Source organism: Glossina fuscipes, unplaced genomic scaffold (assembly GCF_014805625.2).
Source record: "Glossina fuscipes isolate IAEA_lab_2018 unplaced genomic scaffold, Yale_Gfus_2 61, whole genome shotgun sequence".
NCBI lineage: Eukaryota > Metazoa > Arthropoda > Insecta > Diptera > Glossinidae > Glossina > Glossina fuscipes.
The window spans coordinates 2,497,723-2,515,927 of NW_023998433.1; the positions used below are offsets into that span (position 1 = coordinate 2,497,723).

Below are 18,205 nucleotides of genomic sequence, written 5' to 3' on the forward strand. Positions count from 1 at the left end.
AAAAAAAAAAAAATTTCCACACATCCCTCGCATATTTCTTTTAATGGATCTGATTCCTCGAATGATTTTGAAATCTCAAATCTGTTTGCTGAGTATTTCCGACGAAACTTTTCGATTGCTAATTTCGACTTATCAGCAAACTACCCATATCCTATAACTAACTCGGTTTCAATACCTAACTTGGTTATTTCGGAAGATGACGTTTTTAAAGGGTTGAGTTCTCTAAAATACAGTTGTTCGCCTGGACCTGATGGAATTCCACCATGTGTACTTAAATCTTGCACTGTCGAGTTATGTGGTGTGATCTCAAAAATTTTTAACATGTCCTTGAGTTGAAGTATTTTCCCTTCGTGTTGGAAATGTAGTTTCCTTTTTCCTATCCACAAAAGTGGAAGTAGACAACTTGTTGAGAACTATAGAGGCATTGGCAAGTTGAATGTCTTGCCCAAGTTGTTCGAGCGAATTGTGACTCAGCATTTGGCCTTTGCCGTTAATTCGTATATTTCTCCGCACCAGCACGGATTTCGTAAAGGGCGATCTACAGTCACCAACTTGTTAGAGTTTACCTGTCATGTTTTCAAGGCTTTTTCTAGCGGCTCTCGCACAGATGTTATTTACACTGATTTAAGCAAAGCATTTGATATGGTTAACCATAACTTATTTATCTTTAAACTCCAAGCCTCTGGCTTCCCTTTCTACTTAGTGAAATGGATAAGCTCTTATCTGCACAATAGATCCTTCAGAGTTTTGTTTAACTTCATCACCTCGGATGAATTCCCCGTTACGTCTGACGTACCTCAAGGAAGTCACTTAGGTCCCATTTTATTTAGTTTATACATTAACGATCTCCCATCGGTGGTTAATTCCAGCCAGATCTTAATGTATGCTGATGATGTCAAACTGTTTTCTTCCTTCTCTGTTGAATCGCAACCACATCAACTTCAAGGTGATTTGGATAATTTTGTTGCATGGTGCTCTTTGAATCTTCTGAAACTAAATCTGAGTAAATGTAAGAAGCTTTCATTCTCAAGAAGAAAGTCATTCATTACTCAGTATTTTATTGATGCGCATAAGTTGGAGGACGTCGATTCGATTACAGATTTAGGCGTTCTATTTGATCATAGGTTACGTTTTAACTTGCATATTGAGCTCTCGATAAGCAAACCTAGGTCCGCGCTTGGTTTTATAAAAAGGTCGTCCAAAGAGCTTGATGATCCCTACCTTACGGAATGAGATAGACCCATTTCTTAAACGGATGGTGACTGGAGATGAGAAATGGATCACATACGATAACCCTGTGCGAAAACGATCGTCAAACGGTGGTCAAACCAGGACTAACGGCCAGGAAGGTTTTGCTATGCATTTGGTGGGACTGGAAGGGGATTATTTATTATGAGTTGCTTCCATATGGCCAAACGCTAAATTCTGATCGCTACTGTCAACAACTGGATCGTTTGAAGATAGCGATTGACCAGAAACGGCCAGAATTGGCCAACAGGAGAGGTGTCGTGTTCCACCAGGACAACGCTAGGCCACACACATCTACAGTGACTCGCCAGAAACTTCGGGAGCTTGGTTGGGAAGTTTTAATGCATCCGCCATACAGTCCGGACTTGGCACCAAGCGATTATCATCTTTTTCTTGCATTGCAAAATTTCTTTAATGATAAAAAATTGGAATCTAGGGAGGATTGTGAAAGTCGACTACTAGAGTTTTTTGCAAATAGAGACCAGGACTTCTATGAGAGAGGCATTTTGAAGTTACCTTTAAAATGGCAACAAATCATACAACAAAACGGTGCATATTTGACCCAAATCGGACAATCCGAGGCATGTTAAATAAAGTCCTGAAGTTCATATAAAAATAATGGATTTCTTTTTCCCCAAACTAATATAATTATGAGCTGTTTAATTCGCTCAGAGTAGTTTGCAAGAACCTAAATGACGTCTATAACTTATTCTCGTTATCGGACTCTTTAAAGTCCATTAAAGCAACATTGCTTAATACGCGCGATTTACCTATGTCTTATTTAAACTAGCTTTTATCCTTAAAAGTCGTTACGATTGGAAAATGAACTGTTGTTAAGTATTATCGGTTGCCAGACTTGTGCCTGTTTGCGATTAGGGGTTCATTTGCAATTTGGTCCTGTACCGGTTGTAAGTGTGCCTGTATGCTGGTTGTGTACATGCCGTTTTTCTTTTTTCCTTCTTATTTGTTTTATTGTATTTATACTAAGTTTTATTATTAATTTAATATAAGTTTTGCTTTAAGTGCCAATTGAAATCGACTGTTATTTGTTTAGTTGAGTTTCATGTATAAGTAGAATTAAAATAAATACATAAATAAATAAATAAATCAATATTCCTTTTGGTAGAAATGGGTAAATGGGGAATATCGGTAGTTCTAACGTTAAGCCGCTGAAACTAGCAATTAACTGCTATAGAACTCCCAAGACTGATCAATGATTTGTTTTAAGGCGCTTGATGTTTGAAACTTATTTGAGTTTCTCCATATGTCTCCACATATATCTCAACAGTAACTCATGCCTCGTATTTCAAACTCGCGCTATTTTATCAATACTCGAAATGTCGAAAGAAGTTAAATCAAATATTATGTCGTTATCATAGAGCAGAAGAAATAAAAAAAGCCCACAGTTTGAAGAAACGTGCGATTGTATTTAAAATTGCAAAAAATTTAATTACATCATTCGATTTTCTATTCTTTTCTTATTTTATCCTCTTTTTATTACTTTGTTCGTTTAACAATTATTCCATTTATATTTCAATTAATGTCTACAATATTTTTGTGTTTATTTATTCATTCTACATATCGTTCATAATAAATACAAATGTTTGCACATACTGTTATCCTCGTATACTTATGCGAAGCAATTAAAAATAATATGATTGATTAAAAATGCAACCAGAAAAAAAATGATCTGTAAAAGCATTAAAACACATGTGTATATGCGCACGCATTAAAAAAAATCCCGAAACTAGGCAAACAACAACTAAACTAAACAAATTTATAGATTGCATTTCAGTTTCATGAAAATTTCTATTTTGTTAACAAAAAATTATATTTTGTATGTATTTGCGCTTGTTTTAAAAATTCTCATAAAGAGAAAAAGAGAGCCAGAGAAAGGCAAAATGAAAACGAAACAAAGAGAGAGAGAGAAAGAGATAGAGAGAGAGAGAGAGAGAGAGAGAGAGAATGATAATGTAAAAAACGAGGAGGGTATGCGTTCAAATGATGGGAATAGTTTTAGTTAGGGGGTACATGTACGAAATTTATAGTTAATAAGTTATATGTGCATTTATAAATCTGAGCATGTGTTCATGCATACGTGTGCATATGTATATATAAATGGTTGTAGGCACGCCTTTGTCCAAGTCAGTTCAAAGGATTTGAACTATTACCACATTTTCCTGAATGTAAGCCTATGGTATACATGGCAGTTCCTAAAAACAAAAATAATAATAATAATAATAATAATAACAAAAACAACATCAAGAGCAGCAACTAATGCAACGACAAGCATTCATACATGACCACCACAATAAACATCTTTTTTCTGTTTTTTAATTTTTAATGAAAATATTTAGGCGAAATTTTGTTATTTCGCTTTTCTTTAAATTTTAAATCAACCAATAATCTTCTCCCACTTACGTATAGATGTATGTCTATATGGAATCCACTTACGTATCTACGTATATATATATATATATATTAAAGTTTAGCATAAATTTATTGTAAAATTTTTTCTTTTCATGGATGCAACACATATATATATACACATGCATACATAGGTATACACAAATGCAAACTTTTTAATTAATTTTAATTGCAAATTCTAATAAAACACACCATACGTGGTGTGCATGTGTTTGTACAGCAGAAAATCCATGGAAATAAAAACCACAATATTAAAACAACACTATACGGATAGAAGCCAACCAACCACACTTATACATTACATACAATGAAAATTTCATTTGAAGTTTATTTTAATTTTTGTATTATTATTTATTAGAGATTGCTTTCTATATGAACTATTGCTACTACACTACTACTTTATTAGGCAAAGCCACTTAGTTTACTATTTCACTTGCAATTTTATATTACCGTAAAGCAATAAGCAACATACAAACACCGCCTATAATGTATGACGATATGCCATGTGTTAGCGTGGTAAACAGAGACATTTTTTTTTTTTTTCTTTTGAGCAATGACAAAGAAATTTTGAATTAATCGAGAAGGTGTTGGTTAATCTATTTTAATAATTTCCAATAGGAAGATATTTTAGAGAATTTCAATGCACTTTTCCTTCCCATTTTGCCTTCTCTTTCACGTACATTAAGGCAATTAGTTTGGCTAAAGAAGGAAGAAGAAAAAAAGGGGGGAGGGAAATTCACATTGAAATTGCTTCTTTTCCAATTCAATATATGAGCCGTTTTTTTTTTTTTTTTTTATTAGTTTTATTTAAAATTTTTATATTTATATTTTGTAATCCTGGACAAAAGTTCCCGATATGTCTGTGTTAACGTGTGCTTTTACAAACAGATATAATTTAATAAATTAGATATTATTTAATTACACATAAATACAGACATGGATGTTTACATAAATGTTTATTTACAACGAGATTGTATACGCGCTTTTTTATGTCATTTTTTGATAGAATTAATTAAGTTGTAATTGTATCGATATAGAATTATTTGGTGTGTTAATGTGTTCGCTGTAGAAGTTTTACGTAAACACAAACAGGCGCATAGAAATAAATGGATTGCATTAAATGAAAGAATATATTAAAAGAATTAATTAAATTTGAATAAGCCGCATATATCTGCTCGCTGTTATGAAACACGCTCGACAATCATTACGTTACAGGTACTCGAAAATAATTTCTAACCAGAGTGCCACAATGCACACATAGTTAAATTATTATTACTCATCGCCAGCTCGAAAGTTGAAAGCATTTATTAATTACATTATTCCCATAATTTAGATATATTCACTACATATATCCGTCTCTGCTATGTCATGGTGCGATGGCATCTACAGAACTTTGCCCAGACCTTTTTAATTCAATCCCACGGACCAAGTTTAAAGAAAGCGACAGAAAGTGAAAAAGAAATGACGAAAAATCAACGAGCATGGCAGATATCAATATATAAGTGTGTTAAATAATACATCGCTCCATACGCATACAGGCGCTAGACGACTACTGACGTATCCATATGAGTTTCAGATATTAGATTGTGTGATTTCGTTTTTTTTTTTTTCGCCAAAATAAAAGACGATTTTTCTATAACAGATAAATGTATTACTATGACAACAAGCCTTGCTATATTAGCAAATGCAGCTCAAGCGTCAACTTGGCTGTAGAAAATATACAATTAAAATCCACTGACCTTTAAGGGAAATTGTATCAAAATTTCAAACATTCCGATATTACTTTACATATTACAGTTGTATTAGACACACCTATACGTCCTGCTAAACACTTATTGTTTGACGTTTTATGTAACATCTACGACACATATCTCGAAGTTTAACGAAAAAATGATTTCAATCGGTCAGTCAATAACATAGTTAACAATTTTAACTTACTGATCGGTTGAAAATTATGGATATGGAAACTGTTTGAATTCGAAATAAAATAGTTTTGAAACTATGACATTTTTTATATACGTATTTCCTTTTTTTTTTTGCTTTTTTTTATTTAATAAGAAACTCGTGCGATGTTTTCTATGGACTAAAGGTAGCGGGGGAGGGGGATGTGAGGAATTCAGGCTAGAGGTCGAACAATGCTACTACCCTTATCTTGTTTTAATTTGTACAAAAAAGAACCCATAGGTGGACTACCGCGATACCGAAGTCATTGAAATCACACGAAACCGCGCTGACAGGGGCGAAGAATCGATCTTTTCAATCTTTGTATTTTGGAGAAGGAGAAAATTACCAAATGTATGCCACGATTATGCAACTACTTATCAGACCTTAAGCTATTCACTGAACGTGATGATTAAAATGATTTTCATTTGCCGCTGTAGTGCTTGTAGACCAACACAACTTCATGAAAATGCAATTTTTATAAAAAGATTGTATAATAAGCATTGTAAAGGTAACACAAAGTTATTCGTCCGTTATTGACTTTCAAAGTTTGACATTACGCAGGAGTAAATACTTCAAAATGAGGCAGATTATGGATTCTATTTAATCGTATATTTGTATATGCAAACTATACGCAAAGATAAAAAAAAAACAAGACCGAAAGGTATACTTGATGGCCATGTGTTTACTTTAGTTCCATTTTGTTGCAGATTAAAGCTTGGAAAGAGCTTGACAATCTTACATGTATGACTGCAACATTCAAAAAACCAGCATCGATCTGAAATACAGCTCGACAATCTCCAAATCCATTTACAAACTCATTATGTAAAAGGTCGCTGACCCAGCCCCATGGGGCAAGATAAAAACTATACGAAATATTTTAAGCAGATACAGATTCTTTTGCTTTGTTTTGCTTCTGTTTTTTTTTTTTTTTTTTTTTTTTTTCAAATGAAATCATTTCAGTTTTTCTCATTAACATTAAAAACCTAATCTCAGAAATACACGCACAACTGGAAAAACGCGAAATAATACAACTGATTGATATTAAGAGCATGTGGGTCAAGGATTAATTTAATGGAAACAGGAAACTACGAGCAAGAAAATGAGTAGTGTTTTTTTTTTTTTGTTTTACTCTCATAGAAAACAAGATATTTGAAGCAATTCAGTTTAATTGATTGCATCTCACGAAAGTCGGTAATTGAATAACTGAAATTTAATTGTAAAACGGAAATGGTTTATCTTGCTTATATGTATGTAAGAAACTGAGCTTAGAAGAATTTGTAAAAAAATTTTCTTAAATTTGATTTAAATTTATTTTTAACTTCGTGGTTTTTCTTTTCTTTTTTTCCTTTTTTTTATCTCTTTTCAGATGATGTCTTATTTTCACGTCGAGGCCGTATGGGCCGTATAGTTAGTCCACGTCATACATTACCGCCAAATACAACATGCACATACCATTTCCATGGTTATCCAGGCGACCTAATTTGGTTATCATTCACCAGCTACAATTTGCAAATACTACAACAAGCTATACACGACAACAACACGTTAGGAAGGGTGAGTAAACTCTTCAGCATATTTCACAAAAACGGTCTTTACTCATACCATGCATATCTAATGTGATTTTTTTCGCTTTTTTTTTTGGCCCAATATTAAATATTCTACGCCAACACAAGCACTCACACTTGCATTTACATGCACACTTGCATTTATACTGATGCATACATTCATATATAAACCAGCAAGTATAAACATGTACCATATACCATAAACTTTGTGTTGACTGACACCTCCTTTGCTTTATTGTACTTCTTTTTTTTGTCTTTTTTTTTCGTAGAAGGGAGTAAGGTACGCAAAAAGTACAACACACACAAAACCCTAAAAACTTTCTGTTAGTTTTTCCTCTTTTATGTTTATATGTGTTTATACGATATGTGCATTGTGGGAATTACAACACTGTACAACAACATAAACTCACATTACCCCGAAAAATGGTCCTTTTCCTTTGGTTTTTTTAATGTAAGACCAACACTTTAATACATTTACCGGTTTTTTTTTTATTGTTTTTTTTCCCTCCTCCGTAGAACATCAACTTAAAGTTTCGCTTGTGTTGGTTTGTATGCAAATGACTTGTGAAATGTTGTTAGTTTGTTATGTGTATGTATCCGTACGTGTGTATTAGTAGTTTTCTTTGCACCCGTTTCTGTTTGTGCTCTTGCTGTTGAACAACAACAGCAGTTTTTGTTTTCTCATGCTTAGCTTAACTTTACGGTGGTGCTTTTGCTTTGTTGCTAGCTCTGTTATAATTCTGGCCGTTGCTGCTGCTGCTGCTGCTGCTGTTCATATTTACAATTCAATTATATTTTCTCTGCTTGTAATTCTAACATTTGCATTAAATTCTTTTTCGCTTTCAAGTGGAAATATTTTCAGTTTTCCGATCTGATTTAAAAAAGCAGTACTCACTATTTTGCTTTGAGGAGCATAATATATTAACTTTTTCCCTGACCCCATTTTCTCTCGTTTCTCCCACTTTCGATTCCCCTCTTTGTCCCTTCTTTGGGCGAACACGAATACATATACCATTCATAAGCTATAAACATAATGTAAAACCAAATGAATCGGCAGAGAGGGTAAACAGATATTGCAAAATGAAATTTTCTTAAAGGTCAAAGTTGACTTTTATATATAATATATAAGCATCGTCATTGGTAAAAAACGGCTAGTACCCTTAAATTTTGATAAGTAACTGATACTCTCATAATTTTATCGTAGCAATAATTAATTCAAATTTACGTTAAATAAAGCAGACATATTTTTTAAGCAGATCTCAACTACATTTGGATGGTTCCGTTGCAAATCGGTTAACTCCATTTTCGGGATTTTATTAAATTTTAATATCAAACCACTTCATAAGCTCCTAACTGGACATATTCAAAACGAATTTCTCTAATAAGAATAAGTATTAACACCACTAAATGACAAAACCGTTTTGACCACTGAATAATAAATAATTTTCGATACTATAATATGTTTATATCATCAAGTATATAAAGATTTGTGCAAAAAACTATAAAAAAATAATAATAATAATAATAATAACCTACTCGGGACATGTAGATATATTAAAACTGTTTTAAGTTTATTGGAATTTGGTTCAAAGTACAGAAATATAAGCTAAATCAACTGAAATGAAATTCCTGGAAAGTGGACGCAGTTACTTGCCTGATGATTTACAATTTGCTATCATCGAATCTCATGTAGAAAAAGTTCAGAATATCTTTTCGCCAGATGATTGGTATAATACAATAAAAGCCTGTAACCCGTAACCCGTCATAGGGTCCGTTTCATAGGGTTCCCATGACGCGTCAGGACTTTTTCTCTACAAGCACTTTAGAAAATTCTACCAATAATAGAAAAGTATCAGTTACAGGGAAAGTCGAGACCCCATCTGATAAAATTTGAGTATGACTTTAACGAAGATACCGAATTTAGTGCCATAAATATACGAAAAAGTGTAGCAGGTAGACCACTATATCGAAAAATTGTGATCCAGTCTATGTTGCATTCAACAGGGAGAACAGCGACAAGGAAAAAGAGGAAAGATATGATGGACTTCTTGAAATTCTGAAATTCTTTAATAAAACATATGTTTATATAATGACATTTTTCCGTAATAAAAGAATAATTGAAAGACTGAATTTGAACTAATAATAATTTTCTCTCAGTTGCCAAATCGGTTAACTCCCCCAATCACGAAAAAATTTTAGTAATAACAACAATTACTCCAAGTATATTCCATCTTATACTTTATAGACGTTTGCAATAATACAGTCTACATCGTATTTTTTAATTTTTAACTTGAAAAGAATTTTCAAAAATAACATGTAATATTTTACAGTTTTTCTCAATGTGTTTGTCTTGTTTTATGGAGTTAACTGATTTGGCAACTGAACCATCTATTTATGTTTTTGCTAAAACTGTTTCGAACTATTTCTTAAATTTATTACTTCAATTGTAAAGGGGAAGAATTTCAAAACAATAATAGTTTTTATGGAAAAGAAAATGTGAATAAATATCAATTAAACTAATCCGTCAATTATACACCTATAAATATAGACACGCAGCTTGGCTACGATTAATTTAGTTGATGCTAAATTTTTTTTTTTTTTTGTTTCTTCGCACCAAGTACCGCATTGCAAAAAGAGATATGTGTATTAAAATCAAAAAAACAGGAAAGCCCTTAATTTGTACAACATTAAAGAATCTTAATTAAAATATAGCGCCCGAAAAATCTCGCAGGAGAATGTAAGAATACATGGCGTAGAGAAAATGAAAAATTAATTTTTCCCTTTATTAATTTAAATACTAAGCATGTGCCTAACAAATGTACTGTTTTCTCGACCTAAGCTGGAACTTTAAACTGTTTCCGTAGCGCGTACCAAGTAAGAGATAAGGATACATTCGAGCAAAAGCCACGAAAATCAAAAACGAGAAATTATCTTTGTACATATATATATATATATTGCTTGTATGAAATTAATAGCTTACACTGCAGACATCTGGGCCATGTACAAAAATAGCTATACTAGATCTACATGGGTGATAAATAAGCTCCTTTTTATACTCACCACTGAAGGATGGGTATAAAAAGAATATGTTTTTTTTTTTTCATAATGTATGTAAGACCCAAAAGGGACCTTCAGAGACCGTATAAAGTATGTATACACTTGATCGGCGTGAAATTTTTAATAGATTAAGCCACGCCTGTCGCTCTATGTGTCTGTGTGGTGGTTGTTGTTGGAACTTTCCTGGTCGCAAAAATTAATATATCGAATTCAAATTTAGTAGAAACATTGGGAATTTTTGCACGCAGTTTGGTATTGAAAATGGGCCAAATTGATCAGAGCAGAAGCCGGGAGTGGAGCATAAACTGCACGCACTCTCTTATCATTATAACACAAACAAAACAGATTGTTTGAAACTATTTTCTACATTCCTCAAACGAAGATATATTATATGCCTAAAAATGGGTCCTTTCTGAAATGAATATGCTAGACACCGCGCTTAATTTCTTCGTAATAATACCAGCAACATGGATATCAAATTGGAGAACTCGGGGAGTAGCATGCGAAAAGCATAGTGGTGGGTATACGAGATTTGGCCCCCGCTGAATCTCTCTTTCTTACTTGTTTATTTATTCATTTATTTCAGCAGCCGATGCAATATATCTTCGAACTAAACTATAAGTAAAAGTATGATAGCTGCTGTAAAGTAATAGACATTGTTACAAATCGAAAAAAAATATGCTATGACTAAGCAATTGATTTCAATATTACAATACATATACAATAAGTAAACAGAAAGACGGAATATGAGTATTTCCAGCACAGAGAAAACCACGGTGACTGCCTATCTCTATCTTTACATTTTAAGAAATGCCGGCGGCATGATCGTAGAATAGTGCCATCAATGAGTTGCGTAGAATTCAGTGACGGATCAAACAAATCAATCTGAGTATAACCCATCAAACAGAGCACCCCACAAAGAATTCTGAAGTTGGAAATTTTTGCGGCAGCAGGACAAGTAAATTGCTTCACAGTCCCTCGTGAATTTATTAGATACCTTAAAGGAGATTCTCTGAAGAAAAAAGAGAGAAGATGCTATACGTTTAAACAATTTTACAACAAAGGCAATTTGTAATATCTCGCAAGATCTCTTCATTCAATAATGATCAAAACTCTTCGACGATTGTCTTATAAAGTTTAACGAACTTCCGGTTTTATTAAAAATCGTCTCAATTAAAGTTTTGTCAAACGGAGTTCTAATCAAACGGAGTACCAAGGCCGGCATTATCAGTTAAAATTATGGAAATGTTTTTTTTATTCTAACAATAGCTTAAAGCGCAGCGTTAAGCGTGCGAACAGCCTTGTCAAAAATTGTTCCTATTATTACTTTATTCATTGGGAGCACTTAAAACAATATGTTCTTTGCGTTATTATTTCTGTATTGTTTCAAAACATAAAAAAATCACGGGTTCTGTCCAGCGAAATGAATGGTTCAGAAATTGTCCTGGATTTAAAATTTTTCAAGGCCTTTGTGATGCGGTTTTTTTGTTTAACATTTGTGTTTCTACTTCTAGTTATCAAATGACAAGCATGAAAATCAGCTTGGCTGAATCTTGGACTTCTTGAGGCTACTTTGCGCAATTTTACAGAAACTTGTTGCATCGTTTTTTAAAGATTCCTTCTCTGCACATCATATACGTGCAATTTGTTATTATTATTATTAAGTAGGAACTGCCAGCAAAGATATAATATTTTTTTATAAAAGTTTTCTTTTCTCTTAGAAAAGCTAATCATCAAAACATTTGTTCAAGTATTCGTTCGTTACTTTTCAATTCTTATTCATCTATCTATCTCATCTATCTGTAATTATAAATATAAATGATTTTAGGCTAGACACACTTTTTATTTAAATTTATTAACTGTGGGTAATGTTATTCTCAGACTCAGGGAAATTCTTGTCAAAGGGATATTTGGATTTAAAAAATGAAATTTACAAAGTGTTCCTTATAAAAAATTCTTCGCAAATCTATTACGTATAAATGCGTAGCTTTAAGCTTTAACGGGTCAATTTATTAACTTATTTTTATTTCATTCTTTTAAGTCCTTTCGTTTTTCTTCATTTTCCTGCTCTCTTTTTTATTTGCATGAAAAGAAATTGACTTAATGCATGCGTACACACTTGTAGGCAATGAACACATATGAGGACAAATTTGTATAAAAATATTTCCACGGGGCATTTGTAATAATTTCAAGAGAGAAAACGAAAAAATAAAAGAACGAGAACGAGAACGAGAACGAGAACGAGAACGAGAAAAGCACACAATGTTATCAAAAGTGCGTATATTTTCTCCCCTTTAATAGTATGAATAAAAAAAAAAACAGAAAAATCAAAAAAAGAAAGCAAGACTTACAAGATTTCACTTGACTATAAATGAAATTCATATTTGTTATTTTTACTGTGGCACAATGTAATTTAACACAATGCCGTTGAGTAAGAGTTAAAACTGTTTCATGTTCACCATGTATGTGTTTGTAAGCACGCGTGCATACGACAAGGGCTATACGCTGAGCCAACAAACTTCACGGCCACATAAGGACATGAAATGCTGTCCCGCTGAATATTATATATCCGTATACCTGTATGCATACATACGTGTAGACGTATAGATTGATGGGCAGAAGTCATGACGTACGTAGAGGACAATATATATATTTTATACATATGAGTGAGGAACATAATGAGTGCGACTATACGAAGTTGTCGTTATCTAACTACAGATATGAGACAATGTGATATGCTTTTAAACATATTCTTGGACGCGAGCATATGATAGCTTTTGCAGTGTTAGAGCTAACAACAAAAAAATCAAATTGTTTTGATAAATTTTGAAAGGTCTCTAACATTTTACGTTCTTTGCTATTGCTCACTATAGCTAGATAATGGCAGGGTTTTCATGGAGTCGGTCTGAAACGCTCACTCTCTTGCAATGCTGTGCATCTCTTTGTCCTTAATTCGGTTTTATTTTATACTTTTTTATTTATTTTCCCTTTCTTCATTGACTTAAAACATTTTTACCTTCTTACCAAGCGCTGCTCCAAGCGCACATCTCCTTACTATCATTATGATTATTTGAATTGGTATGACATACGTACATCTACATGCATTTATAATACATGTAACTTTCATGCATGCCATTGCATTGTACTTATATATATGTACTTATATATATATATATATATATATATATATATATATATGGATGTGCGCAGGCATGCAATTCACCTCCATTGTAATGATGCCAATGGTGTCTGATCTTTGTATTTTGAGCACTCGCTTAACGCCCACCTGTACAGCACATATACAAAAAGTTTCTCTTTTATTTTGTTATTTTTCGCAATAACCCCTTCCGCACTTTATTTTCTATTTTTTCTCTTACTTATCATGTTTACTTTGTATTGTTTAAAATTTTAGCAGATTTTTTCACTTCTTAGTTTTTTTGCTCATTCATGACCTTTTTTATATTGTTGTCGCCGTATCCAGTCACTTTATGCGTTACCCATAAGCGACGGTATAATACATTCATGTATGTACTCATGATAAAGTTTGTTCTTAATTCATAAGTAAGTCATTCTGATAAGCGAGATACATCTTTTACTATGCAGTTTCTTTAAAAAATAATTTCAATGCTTTTTTTTTTTTCATTTTTGGTTATTTAAACAAATGGAAATTGTAATAATAATAAATGGAATAAATTTTGTAAATATTGCAATTGAAGAACAAATACATGACATTGTTGCTAAGTGTGCTCTTAATATTCTTTTTTTACGGTTTGTACTAAAATCAATTAACGCTACATCGACAAGATCGTTCATCTACCTGACTCCAAGCCAACCCATGGGATATGTACCAAACTTGTTAGAACACAGCATAAATTATTGCAAGACAGGAAAATTTTTAATTATCAGAAGAATGCTTTTACGATGGAAGCTACCTTTCAGGGAAGAAAGTGGGTAGAAAATGGTTATTTCGCCTACACAATCAACGGGCTTGGTTAATAGCATACGACTGAAAACTAACTGCGGATCATTTCATAATTATTGTAGTAATAACACTCTTTCGTACCAAATAATACTCTGACTACTTTATATCGAACTACTACTATCTTTAGGTTTTACACAATAGTGTTTGTAATCTTAGCCAGGCAAACTCGATTTCCGCGAGTCCGAAAAACATCGATCGCTGTTGGTGATTACAGTTGAATAATAAAAGTTACATGCTTTCCAATTTCTATAGTTACAAGAAGAGTCTCTCGACTCTGCAAATAGAGAACACGTAAGAAGAATCAGAAGAGTAAGTTTGAAAATTCGAATTGAAGATTTGAAGGTACTTGAATCAGAATGTCTCAAAAGCAGTGAGATTGATTGGAGCACGAACTGAAGCCGCAAGTCTTCACTATGTGACCACCAATCCCTTCCGACAGCGAAATGAGAAAAAGATTTTTGCATCACATTATAAGCGGAGAGGAAAACTTGGCTACTGCGTAAAATCACGCGCTAAACTCCGGCAAACATTAATATCGGTGATTCCGCCCGCCTTCATAATCTACACTTGGAGAAAACGGAAGATCATGTGTGCGAACATTACCGACATCAGCTGATGCAAATGCGGAAAGATTAAACGAAAAATGACTTCAATTTACTAAAAGTTATGATAAAATAGTTGTTTAAAACTCGGACAAGCACGTCGTTTAAGATTCATCTTGATTCTTCTGATATGATATGAAAAAATTAATCGACATGGTGGCGACGTCGAAAAGACGGCTAAAGCCATAAAGATGAAAACATGTGGTAGACAGTCATGGGCAATACTTTGATTAAAAATTGAAGCTATTACGACATACTTTTATTTTTTTCCGAATGAGCATTTAATTTTATGAAAAGTACGCTCAAAAAAAGTTTCGAGTTTTCTTTTCTCATGGGTGAATTCTTCAAATATATATTTTGTATATGTTATTATATACGCATATATATTTACATGTGTTCATGTATTTTATGCAAAAAATATCAAAAATTGCATCTGATTCGTTTATTTTTCTCTAGAGAGCGTTTAATTAAAAAAAAATAATTTATAATATTTTAGCATTATTTGTATGTATCAGTGTCAAATACTAACACGAATCTATGTTGTGGCATTTCTTAAATACACTTAAGTCTTTTAAGTTTATTTAATCAGTTGCATTATACATTTGGGTCATTCCCATATCATTCACTTTTAATCATTTCTTTAGTGTACCATTAAAGTGTTGCAAATAATAGGAGCTTGAAGCTCATTAAATATTAATATTAGAAGAAGAGCCATGTATGCCATCCACATCCAAGGGCGCTTAACAAAAATTATAACAACATAACTAAATAGGAATCATGTAGACAGTAAACGAAACGAAAGCGTAAATAAATATTATAAATATTTGCAACCAAAGGAAAAGGTGAATAAGCAAAAACAACAACAACAACAACAACAATAGACAACAAAGAGAAATATAAATATAAAATGAAAGCTTACTGCTAAAATTTTGTTAGTTAATGACGAAGTGTCAAAGGCATGTAAATACATGCACGTTTATGCACGAAATGTGTATGATATCCGCGCGGCCGTGTAAAAAAAATGTTAAGAAAGACCTAGTTTACGTTCGTTATTACAACGCCTTCAAATTAACAATTCAAACCGATATAACCTAGTGACAGAAATAGACAAGAAATGAACGAATGGGACGATAAAAGGAAAGAAACTGTAACGCAGCAACTACAATAACAGCAAATAATAATAATAATAATAATAATAACAGCAAAAAAATATGTGACAACAAATTTGTACACGTTTATGTCAACACTTTAGCAAACTTAACTGTCGCTGGAGGGCGTAATAAAAGCAACAATGGCACATACAAACATTTATTTTTGTAACACTCTCTAAAATTTCAATTTGTACATATGTGCATGTACGTATACATTGAGATGTATATGCAGTATATAGTGTAACGTTAAAGTTGTACTGTTGTACTGTTCATATCTACCCAGTAAAGAAATGTTTTTTATTTTCCTCTTTTTTTTACTATTTTAACAATTTACAAAAACAACAACGAGAACAAGAACAAAAACAAGGCAAAGAACACAATATTTGTTATATAGTTGAAGGAAATGTAAAATAAACAGAATATATAAGGATGTTTTTCTTTTTGTTTTTATAAATTTTTCTCTTTCTCTTTTTGTGTGTGTGTGGGCGTGTGTGTGTGTGTGTGTGTGTGTGTGTGTGTGTGTTTAATCATATGCATGTTACTTAGTCCGCATATACATTTGAATGGGTATCTAAAAGAAAACAAATCATAAATCATAACATCAACACAATATCAATTGTATACATGGTAGCAGACAGCACAGTCCTTCATACAAATCATATAATGTTGACAGCAACAAAAATAGCAACAATAACAAGAACATCAACGAGAATAGCACAATAACAATTATCTAAGAAAAACATGTGCAACATAAGAAAATCAAACAAAGCCTGCTGACTGCTGCCTACGCGTATGGGTGTGCATATGCGTGTGTTTTGCCATGCACCTACTGTCTGCCAACGCTAACAAAGCACACTTCCGAACCACCTTACTCCTATGAGTAAATATGAACATATGCTTCGTTTGGAAGTAAATATCTCCAAGGCATTTTAATATTTTAACATATTTTTCTTTTTTTTTTTCTTTTTTTTTCTTTTGGGCCAAAGCAAATTCTCTTATTTTTTTTTAAATTTTTTTTTTAATGTTATTGTATATATGTTATACTAATACAATGTGCTATGTTAATGATATGTGATATGTTCCATTTACAGGCTGATCTTCCACCTTGGATAACACGTTTACGCATGTGGGATAGTTATGGTACGTATGTGCCGATTAAAACAACAACCGGTCAACCGCCGCCACCACCTCCACCTCCCGTTGCATCATCGCCCGATGGCGGTAAGACAACAACTGTCGATCAAACTAATTATGGCAACTACTATTATAGCCCGCAAAATCCCAAATTGGGCAAAAATCTACGTGTTAACATAGATAATGCCTGGAATCCTGTCGACACATACGTTTATGGTCCAACCCAATCAAGCATATTTAATCAGGAGAATAAATACAGCGGCTATCAGATGGGCGGTGGCGGCAAACAGCCAAGCGGTAATGGCATATCATCCGTTAAAGATACCTTAAATTACATTTCAAGTAAAAATTTCAAGGAAACAGCACATGTTGGTGCTGGTGGCAGTGGTGGCAGCGGTGTTGGAGAGAAAAACCCTATAGCGTTGATGAGTACGAAGGGTAAACGACGTCTAATGCTGGAAATTTACGATTATGAAACACCGAAATTGTGCGATCATACCGCCGTCAGCAATCACGGCAACACAATCGGTTATAACAGATTAAGGCCATGTAGTCCATTGGAAAGTTACGTTAGTTCGGGCAGAGATTTGGTAAGCGTTCTTCTTTTCCTTTTTACACATATTTGTCATAAAAGAAGCGAAATTCTTTGCCCGAAAGATTTTCCGGAAATATTTGTTAGTTAACATATCTCTTATGCTTGATTGTGTACTCTAATGGCAAGTGGATTTTTATTTCATTTTGAGAGAAATTAATGAAAAAGTTACAATGAATTAGCTCTGAAGTATCATATATCCTTGATATTCACCGTTTCACGTCAGTATATTGAAAAATTTAAGCCATTTGGAGTGAAATCGAAAGACTGGGATTGGGAAGACAATGTAATGCTCCTCTGATTGCAGCCTAATAACAAATGTTAATAAAAAGACGGTTCAATCATTTTCAAGATTCATTAAAAACAATTTTTGTTGAGTTTAATAGTTTAGTCGAATATATTATTAGTTCTATTACTTTTTTTCCATTTAAAACGATTGTCAAAATGAAAACTGTCTTTAGGTGGGTACAGTCACTTTCCTGTTCAACTTGCGGGTTACAAAC

At 32.9% G+C, this 18,205-nt stretch overlaps 1 protein-coding gene across 1 annotated transcript in view; it reads left to right on the top strand.

Annotated features, from left to right (window-relative positions):
- Positions 1 to 18,205, top strand: part of LOC119637780 — a 102,150-nt gene that overhangs the window by 66,784 nt on the left and 17,161 nt on the right. Inside the window, exons 9-10 of the mRNA XM_038034063.1 lie at positions 6,986 to 7,173; positions 17,068 to 17,700. Of these exons, the coding sequence (XP_037889991.1) occupies positions 6,986 to 7,173; positions 17,068 to 17,700 (821 nt within the window). The remainder of the gene's footprint in view (positions 1 to 6,985; positions 7,174 to 17,067; positions 17,701 to 18,205) is intronic.